Raw genomic sequence first — 22,367 nt, forward strand, 5'->3', positions numbered from 1 at the left:
ACATTTGTTCAGTTTTCGATTCTGAGTCGGTATGTATACATCAAGGTGGGTTTTCGAGCTTTAAATAAAAAGTTCGATTTTAGAGCAGGATTATAGCCTTACCTCAGTGAGGAAGGCAAAAACTAATTTTGTTAAATTTTATTTTACACATTCAAATCATCGACTCCACTCTCCTCTATCGTCACACCCTTAACATTTAGCGGGCTTCCCCCAAGTTCAGGGTTGTACCACCGAGCCAACGTTGGCAGCAAGATCTTCAGCGGATCGCACGTCTGAAGTGGTGCCCCAAGCCGGTCAGACACAATAACACCCCGCGACTCTCCCACGAAATCACGGCCGCAAGCCGTCGAGTCGAAAGCCGTGAAGAAGGCACAGCAAAAACATGTATGACGACGATCCACCAAATCAACCCGGGAGAAAGAACCTCACCGCATCAGGTGAGTGAGTGCTATCTCTGTGTGTTTGTGAAGAGAAAGAGAGCAAATAAACAAACTTATATATTCGATGAAATTTTGAACCTTGCAGTCTACGGTGAACAGTTGAGCGAAGGAGACGATACAGCGATCCAACATTGAGCCACCGACCGGTTGTCCGTAATCTCGGTCTACAGCCCGTGATCGAGCGATCGAGGTAGCAGTTCCAAGACACAGTTGCTCAGACAGTTAGCGCGGACGGTGTTTGTAGGTCAGTCTGGTCGGATGTGCGACAAAGAGTGAAAGTGCAAGAAACTAAAGTGTAAACATCGCGCATCGTCACCATGAAGAGGTTCAACCTGTTCGATGTTACGTTACGGCTGGTCCTGGCGGTAACGCTGGCCGCGCTGATTCGACCTAGCGTGAGTGTCGAGAGATGTCCGAAGTGACCACGCATGGTGATTAATCCGTTTTCGTTTATCTCCCCCCTCTGATTCCAGAGTGGACAAGACTTCAAAGGTGCCATCGATCAGTGCACCAAGGAGTTCGACATGGATATGGATGTGGTTATCTCGCTCAAGTACGGTGACTTTAGCGAGCGTGACCCGCTGATAGAGGTGTGTGTGTGTGAGAGAGAAGTGGTTTACAATGTTGCTTTGCTAATCGGTGATTACAGGTGTGCATTTAACTGGGGAGGTTAGTCAGAACATGATCGATGGCCAGTTAGTTGCATTGGTGATTTACTTCCTCAAGTTGGTTGCAAGCAGGACTGATCAACGATCGCGAGCTTTGCGGTGCAAATACTCTGATTTTGAATCTGCTGCAAGGAGAAAACCATACGGTGTAGTGAAATTTATACTGCTTTCACGTACTTACAACTTAAACGATGGCACAAATTGAATACTAATGGACTTAAATTGTGAAAATTGCCTTTTAGGGTATGAAGACCATGTAATTTAATTACTTTGATTTCAAAGCTTGAGTTGAAACGAGCTCAAAACGCTGATTAGTGATTACATAAATAAAACAATAACACAACTCGGAACATTTTTTGGGTAATTTATCAACAACTTGTAGGCTTTTCTAAAAGAGCACACGATTTTGAAAAGCATCGATAACTCAAAAGTGTTGAATATGTATATGAGACATTTATGCGATAAGGAGCAGTTTAGCCCTCGTAAACGCAAATGAAAGGTGATTAGATAGGCTTTTGAGGAAAAATAGATAAAAGTTTCAAAAGTCTAGCCTGACATTTCTCAATGTCATGAAACGCATGAAAACTTTAAAAGCTGTTTTAAAGTAAAAAGGGTCTATGTTTAAAATTTTTTTTTTTGAGATTCCTCGAAAAATTTCACAAACAAAAATGGTAAAGTTGTATCAAAAGGATTTCGAGTTACGATTTTTGAAAATAAAAGCTGCTTTTTCGACCCGCCGCGGGAAACAACCTTTTCACTAAAACTACGATAACTCTAAAATTTAGGCGATTACCTATACGCATAAATGCGTAAACTTATGGACTTATGGAAAATTAGACGAGCTCTCCGGTAAAAATATTTTCAAGACTGAAAAATCAAGTCTGTCATTTAGAAATAACCGAAAACCACAAAAAAACCTATTTTTTCGACATTTTATTTTTTAAACCGCTGTATCTTCCCAAGTATTGAACATAGGCCAATGGTCAATATGGAGACATTATGTAAAATTGTCTGGCAAATCGATTCCTACTTTGGTTTTTAAAAATTTTAACATCTTGACCACGTTTCAAAAAACAGTTTTAATAAATGTTTTTTGTATTTTTTAGGAGAGGCATACCATCATGCATTTTACGTCAGTCTTTTTGTAACATCTTAGGCTATTTCCTCAATAAAAAAATCGTGACATCACCTTAAAATTTGACCACTTTTTGATACGATGCAACGGATTCGAGATACAGTAATTTTTAAATTGACAAAATAGAAAAATATTTAAATAACTTACGCCCTTCTCAAATGTTATTTTCGAGTACAATTGGCTACATATTCACAAAAATGGCTTATATAGGCCTAGGATAACATGTCTAGAAAGTTTCATTGAAATCGGAGAGGGTTTTTTTTTCTGTGGTCAACTTTGTTTCTCACTGACATTTTCTCTTTATTATGTGAAAATAAGTAGGCAGTCGTTTTTGTAATGTACCAGATAATGCCATTTTTTACAATTTTGATGATAATAGTATCGTTCTATCGAGAAATTAAAAGTGAGAGTGTGTGCGTGCAAACTGCCATGGTAATCTTCACAGCAACTCCACAGAAAGTTTAACTCCATGTTGCACACACTCTCACTTTTAATTTCTCGATAGTAGAAAATGTGAAAACACGCAAAAACATTATGAAAAAGTGACTGTAAGAACATGAAAAAAATAGATAGGTGGTGGTTGGTGAAGGAGATGGTAGTGTAAGCCAAATTCTATCAAAAACAAACATAGGGTAGGGTAGTCATCAATGAGACACTTTTGGTTTTCAACTTTCAAAGATTTTTCTCATTTTTTCATCAGCATGTGTTAATGAGCTTTTTGTTGCATTTTCTTTCTTTTAATGTGTTCTAACATTGACCAAAATATGAGATCGATCCGACATCTACAGCCAGAGTTATTCAACTGTCTCATTGTAGACGCACTTGGCAGGAACAATGAGACAGCTGGGGAACAATGAGACACACTACGAAAATCAAGATTTTTCTAGTAAAACATCATGTTTTTGTATTGTTCCATTGCAGGTGACTTGCCTTGAACATTTTAGAGCAATTTTACCAACATGAAACTTTAATTAACAAAAGTTATACTAAAAAGTATTTAAATTTTGTAAAATCCGTATATTTATACCAAATAACTTTGTATTTTTGGTTTAATGAAGTTAAAACTCAATAAATATGCCAAAAATCACTTTTAATTCATGTTTTGAAAGATTTCCATGGATTTTGAAAAGTTTAATGAAGAAAAATCAAAGTGTCTCATTGTTACCCATGAGCTGAAATGAGTGGGGAACAATGAGACAGTCCTGGATACTGGGTATATTCTAAATTTTGGCCAAACCTAATGAAAGGACATTGTAGCCCAACTCAATCCCTATGGAACGTCAAAAGAAATTTGAAGAAATATTAGTTTTGGTGTTAATGGCAGCCTACGAGCGAAAAAGTAATTTTTGTCCATAATTTACTTTTACATCCCAGAATCAAACATTTATGAATAACTTTTCAAGGAAGCGTCCATAACAAAAGCCACTATAATGGCAGACGTGTATCCAGTAGACACACCTTTCTCCCAAATATGAGCCTGATTGGTTGAAACTACGACTTGTGAGCGCCATTCTATCATTGTTCCCCGTGTCTCATTGATGACTACTCTACCCTAAACTTAACAAGATAAATGCATATTAAAATGCTTAAAATAACAGGCTTTTCATACTAAAAGCCTACATATTTCTGCGATATTACATTTAATTCGTTAAATAATGTAAAAAAATATTTTACTCGCAGCTGAATCTTTTGTTTGATCAGGATTTTATTTCAATGTTTATGAAACATAGTCTTAATGAGTACATGAAGCTTGAATATTGAGTTAAAATATGCTGCGTCATCTGATCTTACACCAAATACCATTGAAATACCAACAGAGAGAGAGAGAGCGGTATAAGCAAACTCCAGCGACATACTTTCGATGAATATTTTTATCTCATTAATTGTTACGAAAATTGTTTTCCAAAAATAGAATGCAGGTTTTCGCGTATGTTTTTTGTAGACATTATTATTTTTCCATTCATTCCATATCATCAACTTTCCACCTGACCTCCACCGCCACCGGCAGTGCTTCACCGAGTGTCTGATGAAGCGATCGGGCTTCATGTTCGACGACTACTCGTACAACAAGACGCTGATCATCGGCTTCGCGGGACGCTACCTGGAACCGGAGGGTACGTACGCACAAACACACAAGTGGCAAGTGCACGTGACACTTACACCGTGTTTTCGGTGAAATTTTAGCCGCCGCCGTTGTTTACTTTGCACTCGAAGCCGTTCGACACCTTTTCTCTTGCTTTTGTAATTTAATTGCTTTTTTTTTTTGCTTCATTTCTTTTAGGCACAAACAGTTTGGGAAAATTGCGCGGACAAATTTGGCACGACGGTGTGCGTAACCGGATTTGAAATGTATCAGTGTATCCACGAGACGGCCGTTTCTGAATGGGTGGAAAGTAATTTCTAGGCCTCACCGCCACCAAGCTTGACACCAGGTTGAATGTCATTGCAGCCGGAAAGAACTGAACGATGATTTGATTATGGGTGGACCATTCAACATTTTTGTTATGTAAATTTTAACATCAGTTCATTGAGTTCGTTTTTCATGATTTAGACTTAAGTTAGTTTTCTTAAGTATTTATGAAGAGTTTTATTTATTTGACTTTTTATTTATTTCATTATTTATTTATTTATTTGCATGCATGAATATTATTGCAAGGCGATTTTGCTATTTCAACATAACGTGCATGATTTAGATAAGACAAAGTTTGAAGCTTTAATAGAATAAAAAGTTAAATATGGTATAAGTGACAACATTGCTTTATCTGATAAATGTAGTCTATACAATCTTAACAGTGTTCTGTTTGTATTTTTTAAGGTTGGTTTTAGGCAGAGTTGCGGAGTCGGGTCATCTTTCAAACGACTCCGACTCCGGCTTTCTGAGTTAAACCAACTCCGACTCCGACTCTGGCTCCAGCTTTCAGCTCCAACTGACTCCGACTCCAGCTTTCAACAAATTGATGACGCCGACTCCGAATCCTTCTCAGTATTGAGAATTTCTTAAAATATGAAATAATAACATCACTCACACGTTCAGATCCCGAGCAGGGGTAAATAACACGGGAATACCAAATGTTGGTATTACTTGGGCAAAGAACAGGGACCAAAATGTGCCCTTGGTTGCCCAGTAATAGATGATAAAATACCATGTTATTCCAAGGGTAAAATAATACCTCAAAATAAAACCTTTTCAATACCAAGTTGAGGTCTTTTGGATTTATGAACATTGCTTGAATATCAAAACTTGGTATTGCCATGGTTTTATTTTTTATTATTCCTGCGCCCCATTTTAGCGCAAAATTAATTATTTTGTCAAAATTGGTCACAATCTTCCCATAGTTTCAGAGAAATTTGATAAAATACTGTAATACCAAAAGAATATCAAAATGTGGTGTTCGACCATTGACAAATTCTTCCATTTTGCAATATCAAAACAATACCTTAAATTGGTATGATACCACATTTTGCTCTTGCATAATCGTTAAGACAAATTTCAAAGGGTCCAGGAATACCAAAATTTGGTAATAATACCAGAGAAAGGTATTATTACCCATTTCCCTTGTTATTTACCCATGCTCGGGATCACACTTCCACGGATACCGTAAACCGTACATTGATGTTCGGGGTGACATTGACAGGTTGAAATTTATTTTTCAAACTGATAAATAATAATCAAATACAAATAGAATGGTGTGGAGCATGGTAGAGAAGTGTTCGGAGTATCTCAAGTAGCAGTTTCCAATAAACTTTGAAATGTGACATGTTTATCTCAATTAAAATGAATTCAAACCGCAAAACGGATTGCATTGTCTAATTCTAAGAAGGATTCATGAACCCAAATCAATTATCACTTGGACCATCAATGTTTCGCTCAATCCAGTCAGTATGCAAACTGGCCTTCGCGTACGCTCCCGGAACGCCAGCCTGACCACAACCGATTCCCCAAGCCACGATTCCGGCCAGCTGGTACCGGTTACCGTTTTCAGCGCTCGGACAGGCCAGCGGAGATCCTCCATCGCCGGTGCACGTATCGACTCCTTCCTCTCCGCCGGCACACATGAACGATCGGTGCAGTTGGAAGGTTGCTCCGAGGCGAGTTTTACGGAATGCGGACTGGCAGTTTTCGTGATCCATGACGGGCAGTTCAACCTTTTTGAGAATGTTTTGATAGCTCGGCGAGTCAAAGCGCTCCTTGCCCCATCCGGTGGCGATGCAATTTTGCTCGTTGTCGAAGGACTTGCCCTGGGGAGCAAGACACAGCAGCTGGATGTGCTCGTCGGGATGGAATGGTTTCTCAAGAATAAGGAGGGCAATGTCGTTGAAAAGAAACTTTTGGTGATAATTCTCGTGGATGATAACTCGGGATACTTTTTGTTCCTGAAATTGAAGAAGTTTCCCTTTTAAAATTAGATTTTTTTCTCGATTCATAACGACCCAGCGTACCTGAAAAGCCAGCACCTCATCCGTAGTCTTGGAGTCCCACTCTCCGGCGCGTACTACGAGACGCTCGTTCTGCCTGCTAAACACACAATGACCTGCGGTCACGACAACATTTGGTCTAATCAGTGAACCGCCACAGACGTAGCTGTCGCCAGCAAACAGAGCAACCATCCAGGGGAACTCGCCAAACTCAGTTTCACCCTGAGTCGCGTGAGTTATTCTAAAACCAGCCCCGTCCATATTTCGGGTTCCACAATCGTTAAAAATGGGAGGTTCTTTTATTTGATCGCCTGAAGCTGGATCGATTGTTACGGGCGGAATAACATTTTGGCAGCACACTTTCAGGTAATCTTCACAATCAGCATCTTCTTGAAATCTACAGAATAGGTTATGTTTAGTTCCAGACAAATCCATTTCGTAAGACCTTTATACCTTATATCAAAAAAATGTTCACCTCCAAAATTGTCATCTGCGCATTGGTTCAACGGAACACAAGTTCCATCGCACTAAAAGAAAAAAACAAATAAAATAACGAAAACATACAAACTTTAAAAAATACGTACTGCACAATTTACTTTAGCGATCATCACTTTCAGAATAACCAAAAACAGCAACATTGCTGTGCTCAGCATGGTGCTAGTAGCCATCGTGACTGCTAGACTGAAACTGAACTAGATCGTTCGTCCGAGAGCGAAATAATAGCAAAATCTGTTATCAAAGTTTGTAGACAAGCTGAATGATGCTTTAATACACTTATTAATCAGTGTCAGTGTTGGTCGAGGATCGTCTTTCAGAAATAATTCGATGAATAACAGTATCACTATTGGGGAAACCCCCCAGGAAATATGCAATGGTTTTGTGGGTGCTAAACTGTAAGTTGGATGAAGAAATTTGCAGATTTTAAATTTAATCATTTAATCATTTTTCCACAAATATCCTACTTTTTCGTAAATTTGCAATATCTCCTGGTACCAAGAAATGGTTTTAATTCAATCAATAGTAAAAAATTAATTCATCGCATCTTATGAATGAAACATGCCTTGCTAAGTTAGAACGAGAATAAAATTGTAGTAACTTCTGTTATCAGAACGGAATCACTTTAAGTCGTGGAGAGTTTGTGTCTAAAGCGTAAGACAGATCTCCGGGGAACCCCGCAAATAAAAACAAACGAGTCTGTTTTTTTTTAATGACAATTGTTTACTTACGAGTTTACTAAATTCTGGCCGTAGTATCAATCTCCTACGTTTCTTGTCGTACATACGTGCATTTTGGGCCAAAATTGAGTTATGAACGCCATTTTGTTTACCGTCAGTGGGGGTGACTATGGGTCAAATAACGATACACCTCTCGTATTTTCTTAATAATTCTTAATAGAAAATCTTTCAACGTAGATTTGTTCTTAGATAGTTTACTAACATTTTTTCCAAAATATGGTGGATTTTGATGAACATTACCTTAAATGCCTATTGTTTGAAAATTGACCCAAACTCACCCCTTAGAGGGGGTGACATTGGGTCAAATGAAAATAAAATGATGCTCAAATACAACGATATGGTAAAAACAAGTCATCCAACAGTGTTTCTTGTTCGAGGGAATCGTATTAACACGCTACAATGTTTAAGTGGAGATTTTCAAACATTTGGGTAGTTTTCGAGCAATTCTAACAAAAATATTAGAAAAATGATTTTTTGAGAGGTCATTTTTATCCAAAAACGTACCCCAACTTTAGACTGCTGCCAAAATAACAGGATTTGTTCGAGGAACGAGATTTTTGCAGCGAAGTCATCTTAAGATGTCCCCTACACAACCCTTTCAACAGAATTCATTTTCATTGAGAAGAACCTGAGAAATGGTAAAATCCGTCAAAAATCACTTTGACCCAATCGCACCCCCCAGACTCAATGTCACCCCCACTGACGGTAGCTTTCAATGCCTCACCTTTTGATCTTCATAGAACCCTTAAAATTCCACTTCAATCCTGAGATATTCAATATAAACTTAAACAATTCAATTTTGTCACTCGACATAAGAAAGTAGTAGCGATCTGATCGTGAAATTTTGTCACATCCTGCAAGTTCAGAATTTAGGCAGAGGACATTTTGTCACATGAGTAATTCTCTGAAGCTGTGGACACATGAGTAATTCTCTGTAGCTGTGTGTGATTTGGATGAAAATTTTTGTGTATTTTTTCTATGGCAAACGAGTCATTTTGTCATCTATACAAGTTTCATTAAATTTTTGCAGCTGTCCATACAAAAAAATCAAATCTGCTATTGACCTTCCCTTGGTATTAAAAACATCACGCATTAGGTATTGGGGTCCTTTTCAACCCCAAGCTTTAAATAATCGTCAAAATCCAGTTTTTACCGATTTCGGTACTTTTGATCACGAATGAAAGCTTAGTATGTCGCCTTTTCGAAACTGACCTGGAAAACCGGATTTGGTCACTGTGGGCACATGAAATCGGCAACAACCGAAAAAAAGACCTTTTGGAGACCCCAACTTTGACGACCTGTATTTCCGGCAAATTTCAACCATTCAGGATACTGTGGATTACATTCGACGGACTTTACCACAAATATTAATATCAGGGCCAGGTGACCTACCGGTTCCGGAAATCTGGAACATCCGAAAAGTTTATGTTTTACTGTTTTTCACGATACCAATACACTTATGATAGTTGAAATTAATCGATAAAACTTACTAAAAATACAATACATGATTGCCAGAACCCCTTAAAAGTGTTACTGGCCACTTCCGAGTAACCTGGAACCGTTCCCGGATAGCCGATGAACGGCCCACTTGACTTTATTGGTGAAAACCCATCATGTTGCACATCAAACTCCATTAAATTGAAAGATATGTCCATCTTTGGTAATGCCGTCGTTCACTGAGCCATCCTGGCCAATCTGGAACCGGTTACCGGTGGTCCCTTGGGGACACTTTCGGAATATGAGAGAATCCTATCGTCCGACACATCAAACTTCATGAAATTGAAAGATATGTCAATCTACGGTCATGCAGTTGTTTGCTGACCCATTCTGACCAATCTGGAACCGGTTACCGATGGCCCCTGGGTTTTCAGATTGGACACTCCCGGAATATGAGCCTAAAGAATCGAGCCAGGAGGTATCTCTTACGATTATCCAAAATTCTTATTTTTTTGTCACCCAATTTTAATATTGGATATGTGTTGTGACGAAGAATGGCATCTTTAATATTTGAAAACAAAAACGGAAAAAATGAAAAAAATGTGTTGACTTTACTTTAAAATGTAGAATGCAGTCGAAAAGTACTACATTAATTTCGGTATCGTGCACCGTTTTGACTTCCTCACCTCAGTGGGTGATATGTGTAGACATGATTTTTTCCACACGATTATCTCAGAACTGGCTGAACCGATTTTGGCCGGATCCACCGTATTCTGTCCGTTTTGGGTTCCCCTAAGACCCTATTAAATTTTATTCTGTTTAGTGAAGTACTTTTAAAGTTATGCCATGAAAAAGTTCTTTGTAGCTACAAAAAAGAGTGATTTTTGCATAACCTCAAAGGCCGGGTCTTTTTGCTTACGCGCGAGAGTCGCGCAGCATGCAAATCGCCCGGTTGGCACATTGCTTGAGCAGTGTCTGCGCCTCTTCTGGAAAAAAGTCTGTATTAATTATGTTGCTGAATACATCATTTTATCTCGACAAAGATTTACGAAAACTTTTTACTGAAATATACAACTCATAAGACATTGTTTACTAAGACTAGGGGACAGCATGCAATTCCATCGTGCACCTATTGTGCATATCAGTACTTTTATTTTGGAGAGTTGGTTAAACAAGAATTGAAAATTTCTGTTCTGGTAAAAACAATAATTATTAAAAAAAAAAATAAATGAAAAAATAATTTAAAAAATTAAATAAAAAAAAATTATAAAAAAAAAACTCTTCAATTAGTTGACATTAGGTAAAATTTGTTTGTTACATCCACCGAAAAAGTCTCCAAAAAGATGCCCACTTTTACATTTCAGCCTCCTCCTTCTCCAAACCGTACAATTCCGTCGTTCTAAAGATCCAATCGTAGTACATGCTACTGTTGACGTACACTCCCGCAATCCCTGTCTGGCCACAGCCGATACCCCAAGCAACGATTCCAGCCAGCTGATAGCGACCGTCTTCGTCGCCACTGGGACACACCAGCGGAGATCCTCCGTCACCGGTGCAGGTATCGACTTCCGTCTCTCCGCCGGCACACAGGAACGATTCGTGCAGGTTGAAAGTGCTTCCTAACCGAGTTGATCTCAATGCGGTTTCACACCCCGAGTGGGTTACTATTGGCAGCTGGACCTTCTTCAAAATTTTGCTATAGCCTGGCGTGTCGAAGCTGGTTTGTCCCCAACCGGTTGCGATGCAGTTCTTTTCATTTTCGAAGGACTTTTCTTGCGGAGGTAGGCAGATTAGCTGGATGTGCTCGTCGGGTTGGAACGGTTCGTCCAGAAATAGGAGGGCGATGTCGTTGTATAAGAAAGATTGGTTGAAATTTTCGTGGATCCAGATTTTGTCTATACGACGTTCCTGAAAAGATCACAAATGTTTGAGTGATTCAAACATACAAATTGATATTTAGTTATAACACCTGATAAGGCAACATTTCTTTGACAGTGTTAGCATCCCATTCACCAGCTCGCACTATCAAATCAGCAATCTGTTTCTTGTTCACGCAATGCGCCGCCGTAACCACAACATTGGGTTCGATCAGCGATCCTCCGCAAAAGTACCACTTATCAAGCTTCCCGTGCTGCTGACCTTTAACCTCTAGCAGCCCAACGATCCACGGGAATTCCCCAAACTGGGTACCCCACGGCACTGCGTCAACCACTCGAAATCCCACCCCATTGACGTTTCTCCTGCCACAGTCCTGAAACGTCCTCTTCTGCGCTTCATTGGGTCTCTCGTCGATGATATCCTTTTCGCTGCAGCAAACTTCAAGGTGGTGACTGCAAAGGTGCTCCGATTTTTCAATTCTGTTGAATAACAATTGCAATAAAATCTTTGAAACCAATTAAAACTTGTCTCTTACCGTAGCTCAAATAAACCTGGTCCTACAAAGGTAGTTGAACATTTTCCTAGTGGTACGCATGTTTCATTGCACTGAAATGATAAAAATAAAGATCAAATTTGAGTCCACTAATTCCAATCTAATATCAAACCTGGCTTTGAACCCCAATGAAAATTAATGCAATTGATGTAAGCTGTAAAAAGGCTCCCGCCATGCCAATGTACTTGGTCATTTTGATTTCCGAGATGCAACTGGGACAAGCTTCATCAAGTGAGTGGTATTTAAGTGACGCTGTGTTATTATTTTTTCAGATTTCCTTGTTTAGAATTAAGTAGACAATAATCACAACAAAAAGGGAACTCAAAAAAAAAGTCGAGAGACATGGAGTAGAATCATTCCATTCCTGGACGGGGGATGACGAAACGACACAACACTACACCCAAAGGAAAAATATATCTCAAAATCTGCAACATTGGATTTGCTGCAGAAAATGTCATATTTTATAACATTTTTTGCAGCAAGCCCGTAGATCATTTTTGCCCGCGTGTAAAAATTTCAGCGATCTGCAGTTCTCACCAACACATATAAAGCTGGCCCGTCCCCGAGCAACACTCCAAAGAGAAGCATATGTTGGTGCTCTTTCACTCACTTTTCATCAAGCGTCCATGGCGCGGTGGTAGCGTGTCGGATCAATAACCAAGAAGTTGGTGGTTCAATCCTCGTTCTGCTAAGTGTTTTTTTGTGAAATACAACCAAAAAGCCGTCGGTAATGTCGATAATTGTCGGTAACGGGCAAAAATGTCATACTCCTATATCGCAAAAAATGCATGAGGACAGATTTCATGCAGATATTGATATACTTTCATGCCACCATGCATCACAATCATGCGACTGCCAGTTGGGTGTAGTGAGTACGATCCAGCACGAATTAAAGAAGAGATCTAAACAGCTGTTTTGAGAATCATGAACAAGCGTTCATGAAAATGGGAACCACGAACAAAGTGTTCAGATTGCATGGTACGTTTTTCAATTTCACGAACGCTTTTTTCACGATTTAGGGAACCCATTTTTCTCCGTGTATAATTTGGTTGCAAAGTGACCCATGTTTAGAGTTAAAAAAATACATGAAATGTCCTTCAAACCCAATGACAAGTCTAAATTGGTATCCTGACCGCCCAAAGCAAATCTAAATTGCTTCCTTTCACTGCGTCACAGAAGTGGGTACTTAATATTTGATGAATGTTACAGTTCGGTCCAGATGCAGATTTGCAGAATTGTGTCATTCCCAACCCAGTCGGAAGAATCTTTTCACATGTTTCCAAACGGGGTTTTTTCCTTGCAATATGTGTTTTCTCGTTCCCTTCTGGGTAAACAACCCAAACAAGCCATTGTGCCTTTTAATTCACATTTTCGCACTACTTTACTTAAAGGTTGGCTGACATGAGAACCTTCGCACACTTGAAACCGGTGTACGTACAACCCTTCACTTTGGTTGACAAACGTACGGAAAACAACGCGCCGCCCATACGTACGTTCAGGGGCAGGGCGAATTCGAATCTCATCATTGCACCTTAGACACTGGCGCTGCCTGGATCATCAGATCGGGCGATGTGATAGCTCTGAATGGCGTTTCCATGCAGGACAGGGGTGTTCAAATTTGATTTACTCCAAGCATTATTTTGGTCTACAAAAAATTAAATTAGAACAAAGGACTAGACCCTCAACGATTTTGATCAAACTAGGAGGAAACGTTCATCTAGCGATAGTTAACAGAAATTCTATGTTTGGTGCCGATTGAACCATTAACACTGGAACGCCCAACGCATGTCCAACTTACACGGACGCCCAAGCCTCCCAAAAAGGGTGGAACGGTAACTTCAACTCGCTGGTTCTCGGGCATTACTCAACCAATCGGGACGATTCTTGTTTCCAGTGAAAATCCGCCGGCATCTGAACCGGTCCACAATTCACAAGTCAACCTATGTGGCATCAGAAAGGGAATACAATTTCCGATCTTTTGATACCCATACATCCAGGTTTTCGGCCCTTTCCGATTCTACATAGGTTGACTTGTGAATCGTGGACCGGTTCGGATGCCGGCGGATTTTCCTACGACGTAATTCCGGGTTGGTACACCCAACTGGCAGTCGCATGATTGTGATGCATGGCGGCATGAAAGTATATCAGAATCTGCATGAAATCTGTCCTCATGCATTTTTTGCGATATAGGAGTATGACATTTTTGCCCGTTACCGACAATTATCGACATTACCGACGGCTTTTTGGTTGTATTTTACAAAAAAAAACACTTAGCAGAACGAGGATTGATCCACCAACTTCTTGGTTATTGATCCGACACGCTACCACCGCGCCATGGACGCTTGATGAAAAGTGAGTGAAAGAGCACCAACATATGCTTCTCTTTGGAGTGTTGCTCGGAGACGGGCCAGCATTATATGTGTTGGTGAGAACTTCAGATCGCTGAAATTTTTACACGCGGGCAAAAATGATCTACGGACTTGCTGCAAAAAATGTTATAAAATATGACATTTTCTGCAGCAAATCCAATGTTGCAGATTTTGAGATATATTTTTCCTTTGGGTGTACGAAATTCCAACGAAATATCTATTCTGTCGATACAAATACCCCCAAAACGTTGTTATACCCACTCCAAAATGTTTATTTAGCAATTCTATGGTAATATATTGACATTTAGTTGAATTAAAAGTTTGCAAAATTAACATTAGGTAAGATTTATATAGTGGCAGTGCGTGGCCGAATGGTTACACTGTCCGCTTTGTAAGCGGATGATTCTGGGTTCGATTCCCATCTGCTGCAACCTTCTATCGGAAGAGGAAGTAAAATGTCGGTCCCGGCCTTGGTTGTTAGGCCGTTAAGTCATTCCAGGTGTAGGAGTCGTCTCCATGCCATAAGTACAAACAACACACCAAACCAAGCCTACTCCGGTGGAATCGCTGGCGGCGGTTGGACTCGCAATCCAAAGGTCGTCAGTTCAAACACTGGGGTGGAAGGTTCCTTGGAGTAAAAACAGGTTTGGGTGCTCTCCCCATTCAAGCCTTCGGACTCCTAGTTTCGAGCGGAAACTTGCAATAGAGACCACAAAAGACCCGGGGGTCGTTAATGTGGATGGTTTGAAGTTTTATATAGAATTTCCAGAGTTATATAAACTTTTATACTAAGTAGTTAGTAAACTTAATATTCAATCCAAATTATTTTTTTAATTAGTCAAGGATGACTATTTGGAGTTGAGGGACTGGATTTATGGTGATTTGTCAACAAATAACATTATTTATGTAAATTTTTGGAAAGGTGTACAAACTTTTTTTGCACCTTTTTTTATTTTCGTAATAGTATTTGTTATATAACTTTTTATAGAAATCATCTTTTCATAAGCTTTTTGTAGCAAAATGTTTGGCATGAGTTTCTGAACAAAACGTAGTACGAGGTTCCTGTCAAACTTTAAATTGTTTACATGTTTCATCACAAAATGTGCAAAGTGCCCAAGGGGTGTAAATACTTTGTTTACATACTGTATGTCCTATGGTATTTTTTTTCATAAAAATATTTTTATTAGGTCCTTTTCGGTACTAGGACCTGGTTAGGACCGAGTCGGCTTTTGTTATTACATTGTTCTTAATGCTAAGAGTAATTACAGAGGATCTTGTGTGTAAATGTTGGTGGGAGGGGTGCCGATTACCCGCGGCCTACTCGGGGTTAGTAGGGAAGGGATTGATGTTAAAAGACAAGGCGTGGGAAGGGAAGGGGGATTGTGAAGGGGTCTTGGTTGGCTCTGCTGGCCTTTATTTTTGTCCTCAGCCGCAACTCGGTGTCCAGCTGCTGGGGCGATCTTGCTTTGCTTTCGGTGCAAACCAGAAACGACGGCTTTGTGTGAAGGCGAGTTATACTAACTGAAGGAAAACTAACTGAAGAAAAACAAAATGGATATTTTGGAATCTAAGAGGAACTGATAGATCGGATAGAGAACATCAAGGTCTAGTTGAGATAACGCGTCTCGTATCGGGATTTCTGGTGGTCTTCCTCGGGCCCTGAGGGTATCTTTCAACTTAATTCTGTAAACATGGTGATCCGGACACGCCCACAAGAGATGGTCGATGTCCTGATAACCCTGCCCACAGTCGCAAGGGTTCGTATCACTCATGTTGATACGGTAAAGATGAGCCTTGGACGAGTAATGGTTCGACATTAGGCGGGACATCGTTCTGATGAATCCACGCGTCAAGTCCATTCCCTTGAACCAGGCTTTTCTTTGCACCTTAGGGTGTATGGAATACATCCAACGTCCCTTGGTGTTGTCGTTCCATTGGTTTTGCCAATCTCGAAGCGCACGCTGCCTCGGAAAACCGTAGCATTCTTGTAGGCTGATTGGCCTTTCAAAAATGTCTTGGCGAGCAAGTCCGCTTTCTCGTAACCCGGAATCGAGCAATGAGCGCGGACCCACACCACCGTGATGCTGAATGACTGAGCCGCCAGGTTGTTTAAAGTCTTGCGTATTTCCGTGAGGAAAAACGCAGACTCACTGGCCGGCTTCAGAGACCGGATAGCCTCAACAGAGCTAAAGCTATCGGTGAAGATGAAGTGGTGGTCAGGTAGCATGGTCTCGATGATTCGCAGTGCGCAATAAACAGCGGCTAACTCTCGTACATATGAGCAACTCTCTATGAAATTGGCCGATTTTGACCATTTTATTTTGTGTCATTGGTTCACCCTTACAAGTCCCCATACAATTTTGGCAGCTGTCCATACAAAAAATGGTACGTAAATATTCGAATATCTGTAACCTTTGAATGAATTTTCTTATCAATTTTGTGTCTTGGGCAAAGTTGTAGGTATTGGTGAGGACTATTGAGAAAAAATAGGTACACGGAAAATAAAACATACAGCATAAAACATTCGTGATATTTTCCGATCTTAAAAAAGTATTTTGAAATTTTTTAAGTCAAAACCAACATTTTAAAAGGGCCAAACATTGAATATTACGCCCTTTTCAAATGTTAGTCTTGATTTAATTTTAAAAAAATCGAAAAGATCGGAAAATTTCTCGAATGTTTTATGTTTTATTTTTCGTGTAACTATTTTTTCTCAATAGTCCTCAACAATACCAATGTTTTAACATTGAAAATCGGACCACTAGTTGCTGAGATATCGACATTAGAAAATGGTGGGCTGTTTGGGTGAGACTTGGAAAACTTAAAGTTTCGTGTTTCTTTTTGTTTAAGCCGCTGTGTCTCAGCAACCAGAGGTCCAATCTTCAATGTCTCTTAGACAATTTTATAGCAAATTTTTTGAACTTTTCAAAAAAGATATTTTTAGAAATGGTCACTCATGGTCACTATTTTTAAAAATCGAAAAACTGCAAATATTTCGCGAAAATCAAACTTTCGGTGGCTATATCTTGAAAGCAGAGCTTTTTATCAAAAAATCTGTTCAGTACTTTTCGATTGGAAATTCAATTTTGCATTAAAAAATAACGTCAGATTTGTTTTTGCATGAAATTTCGATTTTTTCCAAAATTCACTATTTTTTCAAAAATTCAAAACTCGGTGGCAGACCATGTTTCTCTATGGCTCAAAAGTTGCGGGTTTTTGTTCCATAAAACATATCAAAAAATCTCGAAAATCAAAAAATAAATATTTTGGGAAATTGAGTTTTTGTGTAAAAAAATTTGATTAAAACATCGGCAATTTTTTTCGTGTACCAATTTTTTTCTCAATAGTCCTCACCAATACCTACAACTTTGCCGAAGACACCATGGTGACTTGCCATGGTGAGCATCAACACTTCCCGTCTTCCGCATCCCTTTCCTTGTCCCTGGTGCGCGGTGGAGATGGGAGCGGCCGGCAATGGACGGCTGTCATGGTGGTGAGAGTCTGGTTCAGGTGGAGTTGGTTCTATTCCCAATTATCAATTCCTAGGCAACTTGTGCTTAGACAATCATCACATCACATGGCGAAATCCAGTCTGCAATCCGCTAAAATCACCGTCTCCTAGCGAAGCGAAGCGACACCAAATTGATTAGAAAATTCATTCAAAAGTTACAGATATTCGAATATTTACGTACCATTTTGTATGGACAGCTGCCAAAATTGTATGGAGACTTGTATGGGTGAACCAGTGACACAAAATAGCTTCTTAAGTCATAGGAAAGGCCCCCAAAAAGTTTGAGCCAAATCAAAAAATACAAATAAAATCCAAAAATATAACTACACAGAAAAAAATATTCCTGTAAATTTACATTACTTATCATGTACCAAAAGGTATCATGATAAATGATGTATATTTACATTAAATTCATTGGAAATTTACATGACATTCATTGTAAATGTTCAAACTAAAAATCTTTCGAAATCGTGTAAATTTCCAATGAATCCAATGTAAACTTACAGGACTTCAAATTTTTTTTTGCTCCGTTGAATCTAGAATTCGTTGCAATTTTTGAATTCTAGATTCAACGGAGCACTTTTACAATCATTAATTTCAGCCGATGCGTTAATCTCACCCTTTCGAGGGTGTGACATTGGGTAAAATGAAACTAAAATGATGCTCAAACACAAGATATTGTCAAACAAGTCATCCAACTGTGCTACTCGTTCGAGGTAATCGTATTGACATGCTACAACTTAGGAAATAAAGATTTTTTAAGTTAAGATACTTTTCGAGCAATTTAAAAAAAAAACAAAGGTGGATTTTTGGACAAAAACGCATCTAAACTTTAGACAGCTTTCAAAATGATAGAATTTGTTATAGGAAGGTTTTTTTAGTAAAGTTTTTAATAGATTTTACCCAAACAGCCCTTTAAACAGATTCAAGTTTTGACTTTGACCCAATGTCACCTCCACTGACGGTACTCTTCTACTTACGGTTTATTATGAAATGTCACCGGCTGACCACAGTTGCACCAGTCAGATTAACCGCTCCTAAAGATGGTGTTGCGCGGCCGAATTGATTCCTGCACCGTCAATGCTTGCCGCTGTTTTGGTAATCAGCAAGCAGAGCTCGGACGTCCCGGAAACGAACGCGTCTTTAAAGGGTCGTGGAGTGTTCTGCAAAATTAATTTAAATAAATAATGTAAAGATGCAACTCCAGTTCGGCAGCAAATGAGCCTGTAACTGCTCGGAACCTACCATCACCGATGTCATATCCTCCTTCGGGCGTAACCTGGGTATCATAAAACGCCATCGAATCAGTCATCATCAGCTGGAGTTGCATGAGCGGCACCGATAGTGCAGCAGGAGCAAGAGCTCGACGTGCAGACGTGCGACGTGATGAAGATTTGCGGCACATTGTCTCCCACGATCTCCGGCGCGGTTCGTCCACTTGTATGGGCTGATGAAGAGGGAGTATTGTTACTAATACGGCAAAATCCATTCCAGATTGTATTCACTTACCTGAAAAGCTATTCAAAAACTCCTCGAACCTTGCCGCGAACCTCGAACCGAACCTTAACACAACCTAATCAACGAAACTAAACAAACAAGAAAATGAAAGTCAAAACAAAATCGGACATTACACGGTTTAACAGAATCATGCATAATTTAACCAAACTTCGTTATCCAAGACACCAACCGTACGATTCAAGTACACGTTTATCTATAGATACCCAGTAAATTAAGAGTTTAAATGTAGTTTAAGACCAACTTATCCATAACGTGTATTTTTTAGTAGTTTTTTTGTATATTATTCTGCTTAGTGCAATGACGGTATTGATTTAGAATAAAAACTGTCAAATTGGCCTAGAAAAGTGTTTCTGTGTGGTTTTGTCGATATTTTTTTGTAAAATTATCCATAAAAAGTTTCTTTTAAGTTGCTAATTTGAACATGTATTGAAAAGTAACATAAAAAGGTGTTACCCGGACAGCCCTGGAAAGAATATATCCATGGTGCCTTGTCAGATAAAATAGTCCTCAGCGGTAGTCACTTTTGTACAAAAATTCCCACTCACCGCGCAAGTTCCGCGCACCAAACGCCGGTGCAGGTTGGTTGCAGGAAGTTAACCTGCGGTCTGAGTCGAATCTCAGCATGGATTTTGATGCTTCCAAGTCTGCAGCAGCGTATCGCAAGTGTCTAGTTTGATGTTTTTCCACCGGGAAACATGTCAGTTCCGGAACCACGACACCACATAAGCGCCTTCACGTTAATCTTGCTCCTGCTTGAAACAGAACCCGCCATCCCGGATCGAATATTCGAGAAAATTAACCAGATCGTGGGCAACCCGACCCGAGTGTTCCGCTGATCGCAAGCTCGTTGAAGACTGTTTTGCTGGTACGACAGTGATGATCTTCTGAATTTTTCCGATCGAGTGCTCCGATGCTGAAGAACAGTCCGGTCAAGGTACCGCCACCGGGTATTTCAGGGTGTCGTGGCGCATATCCTATTGGTCACGTAACCTTTCACGACGAAGGCGGAAGCAAATCCCGATTATCCGGCAGGACCGCTCCAACAACAGCTTACTGGAGGATCAGCCCAACCGGCGGCCGACGTGATTTTTTCAAAGTGTACACTTTTCGAAAACAGGTCTGAAAAAAAAAAAAATAGTTAATGTGTGGATCAAGAATCCTTGCAGTCAAACAAACCATTTAAGATTCCGCATTTCTGCGCCATCCATAAGTAACTTTTTGTCTGCCACTGCACTCACAAAATTATAAATTTCAAAAAGAAAAGCAGTGAGAATACAAATTTCGATGCAAACATAAACAAACGATTTGACATCTCGTTTCTCATATTTCTTATACACCACGACGAGGGGCTAGCTACAAAATGCGATGCTTACTGAAAAGCGAATAAATTTGATTTGATTTTACTAAAAACTAGAACTTTCTTGAAGAACACATCCATTTGCCTTACGACCAAATAACATAATGAAAACAAATACATTCAGCTGTCACTTCAAAACGAACTGCAGCATTGTAAATTTACACGTTCTTGTTTCTGTTATATGAACATTTTTTTACATTAGTCTCTATATTACATTGTTTACATGTTTCCAGTTCGGCAAATTCTTCAAAAAGTTGGAATGTTTACATGCGATTTACCAATTCCATCAAAATAAAATTTACATGACTGTCAATTACATTAATTTTGGTCATTTACATCATATTTATTTTATACATTAAGCACTTTTACATTGAAAACATGGTTTACATGTCGTGTAATCTTACATATTTTTTTCTGTGTAGCATCTGGACCAAAAATGAGCACTCAATGGAATGAGGGGCAAACTGGGACACAAAGTTTGAAGGTTTAAAAATCTTGAAACGTCTGTTACTAAGGCAAAATTGAATTAAAATCAAATCTCATGAAGAAGCTGAAAGGGTTGAGCAACATAGTGAAGGATGAAACCCCAATTGGTTGAATCCAAAGGGAGTTATTGGCATTTTAGTAAAAAAAATAGCACAATTTTCAAACTCAAATGAAAAAGTGTTCCATCCAGATACCAACTCAATTCAATCTGAAGCTTGTAGGGGACATCTGAGACTATCATTTGAGACTGATAAAGCTTTGGGTATAGCAGTTTAACACATAAAATAGATTAATTTTTCAGGCTTAATTTTTTTCTCGGGAGACCCCTTAGATCCCATTTTCTGTAGGTAATTTTATCATTTTTTAGTTCCTTATCCAAGGTTTACTTTCATCAATTTATGCCCTTTAAAAAAGAAAATAAAAAAAATCTCCGATTAACATTTATTCAAAATCAAGTTCATTTCCAAAGATACTAGATGTCACTCAAAAATAAAGCAGATTCTGTTTTTAAAATCTTTATAAATGTATGAAAACAAACATTTTAAAGCCTGTTTATTTAGTTGAATTGGCTCAGGTATTCAAATTTGACAAAATTATATGCAAGAGATCTAAAGATCTATGGGTCTCCCTAGCAAAAATTTAAACCCAAAAAAATCATACTTTTTGGAATAAATGTTTTGGAAACCGATCTAAAAAAATTAAATGGAGAAACTAAACATAATTTTGTTGACTCAAATAATTGTTACGTTCATATAGAATTAATCAGATGATCAGAAAATCAAATATTTCTGAAAATATTTATTTCTAAAGCATCTGGAAATAGATCAAGCCTCATGAACATAAACTATTACAAATTGGTGTTATTTCAATAAAAAAAAATAACCTCTTTCCACCAAAAGAAAATTTAGATTTTTTTAACGTTTTGTATACCAGGATCAAATGATTGGTATCATTCAATATTTCAAATAGGTTTTTGCAAGAAGAATTACTTCAATTCGTTCGTACTCAAGAAATTACTAGTTGAAGTAAAATAGTTATTGAAGAATGATTGTGAAGTTATATTAATTTATCGTATAATTTAAATCATGTTGCTTTGAAACAACTTTCAAACAAAGTCAATTATTAACCTAAAAAGCATGTGGCGTAATAAAACCATTAAAAAATCATTGAAAACTTCTTTAAGTTGTCTAATAGGTGTCCAAAAACTGCCAACATGTTTTAAAAACTTGCTCCAAATGTTTGAAAACATTGAGTTGATTGAAGTTAAATTTGAAAGGAAAGACTGTTTATTTTTCTAGAGCTGAAACCAGTATGACTTGTTTTAGAAAAGAAATTTGTCATGAAAAACATAATTTCTGCATGTT

At 38.7% G+C, this 22,367-nt stretch overlaps 3 protein-coding genes across 3 annotated transcripts; 1 reads left to right on the forward strand and 2 right to left on the reverse strand.

The window, feature by feature from the left end:
* The first annotated feature begins 537 nt into the window (after positions 1–537).
* Positions 538–4,989, forward strand: LOC6045840 (general odorant-binding protein 56d). Its single transcript, XM_038258190.1, has 4 exons — positions 538–835; positions 914–1,030; positions 4,252–4,358; positions 4,524–4,989. Exons 1-4 carry the CDS (start codon positions 758–760, stop codon positions 4,645–4,647), a joined length of 426 nt encoding a protein of 141 aa, XP_038114118.1. The 5' UTR covers positions 538–757; the 3' UTR covers positions 4,648–4,989.
* Positions 4,990–5,982: 993 nt separating this feature from the next.
* Positions 5,983–7,617, reverse strand: LOC6045839 (phenoloxidase-activating factor 2). The gene is made up of 4 exons (XM_001863094.2): positions 7,244–7,617; positions 7,113–7,186; positions 6,684–7,056; positions 5,983–6,617 (listed from the first exon to the last, which is right to left on the reverse strand). The coding sequence occupies exons 1-4, from the start codon at positions 7,325–7,327 to the stop codon at positions 6,081–6,083; spliced, it is 1,068 nt and encodes a 355-aa protein (XP_001863129.2). The 5' UTR covers positions 7,328–7,617; the 3' UTR covers positions 5,983–6,080.
* A 2,056-nt stretch (positions 7,618–9,673) lies between these two features.
* Positions 9,674–12,052, reverse strand: LOC6045845 (phenoloxidase-activating factor 2). Its single transcript, XM_001863093.2, has 4 exons — positions 11,875–12,052; positions 11,745–11,815; positions 11,301–11,688; positions 9,674–11,239 (listed from the first exon to the last, which is right to left on the reverse strand). The coding sequence occupies exons 1-4, from the start codon at positions 11,953–11,955 to the stop codon at positions 10,685–10,687; spliced, it is 1,095 nt and encodes a 364-aa protein (XP_001863128.1). The 5' UTR covers positions 11,956–12,052; the 3' UTR covers positions 9,674–10,684.
* Between the last annotated feature and the right edge of the window lie 10,315 nt (positions 12,053–22,367).

The sequence above is a fragment of the Culex quinquefasciatus genome, chromosome 2, assembly GCF_015732765.1.
Source record: "Culex quinquefasciatus strain JHB chromosome 2, VPISU_Cqui_1.0_pri_paternal, whole genome shotgun sequence".
Classification (NCBI taxonomy): Eukaryota; Metazoa; Arthropoda; class Insecta; order Diptera; family Culicidae; genus Culex; species Culex quinquefasciatus.

Excerpts from the sequence above, each read along its gene's own strand:
- LOC6045840 (XM_038258190.1), top strand. The coding sequence starts at position 758 with ATGAAGAGGTTCAACCTGTTCGATGTTACGTTACGGCTGGTCCTGGCG. Across the intron at positions 1,031-4,251 it reads AGCGTGACCCGCTGATAGAG|TGCTTCACCGAGTGTCTGAT; the intron begins GTGTGTGTGTGT and ends CGCCACCGGCAG. Across the intron at positions 4,359-4,523 it reads CGCTACCTGGAACCGGAGGG|GGCACAAACAGTTTGGGAAA; the intron begins TACGTACGCACA and ends TCATTTCTTTTA.
- LOC6045839 (XM_001863094.2), bottom strand. The coding sequence starts at position 7,327 with ATGGCTACTAGCACCATGCTGAGCACAGCAATGTTGCTGTTTTTGGTT. Across the intron at positions 7,057-7,112 it reads GAACATTTTTTTGATATAAG|ATTTCAAGAAGATGCTGATT; the intron begins GTATAAAGGTCT and ends CCTATTCTGTAG. Across the intron at positions 6,618-6,683 it reads ATGAGGTGCTGGCTTTTCAG|GAACAAAAAGTATCCCGAGT; the intron begins GTACGCTGGGTC and ends CTTCAATTTCAG.
- LOC6045845 (XM_001863093.2), bottom strand. The coding sequence starts at position 11,955 with ATGACCAAGTACATTGGCATGGCGGGAGCCTTTTTACAGCTTACATCA. Across the intron at positions 11,689-11,744 it reads CCAGGTTTATTTGAGCTACG|AATTGAAAAATCGGAGCACC; the intron begins GTAAGAGACAAG and ends GTTATTCAACAG. Across the intron at positions 11,240-11,300 it reads AAGAAATGTTGCCTTATCAG|GAACGTCGTATAGACAAAAT; the intron begins GTGTTATAACTA and ends TGATCTTTTCAG.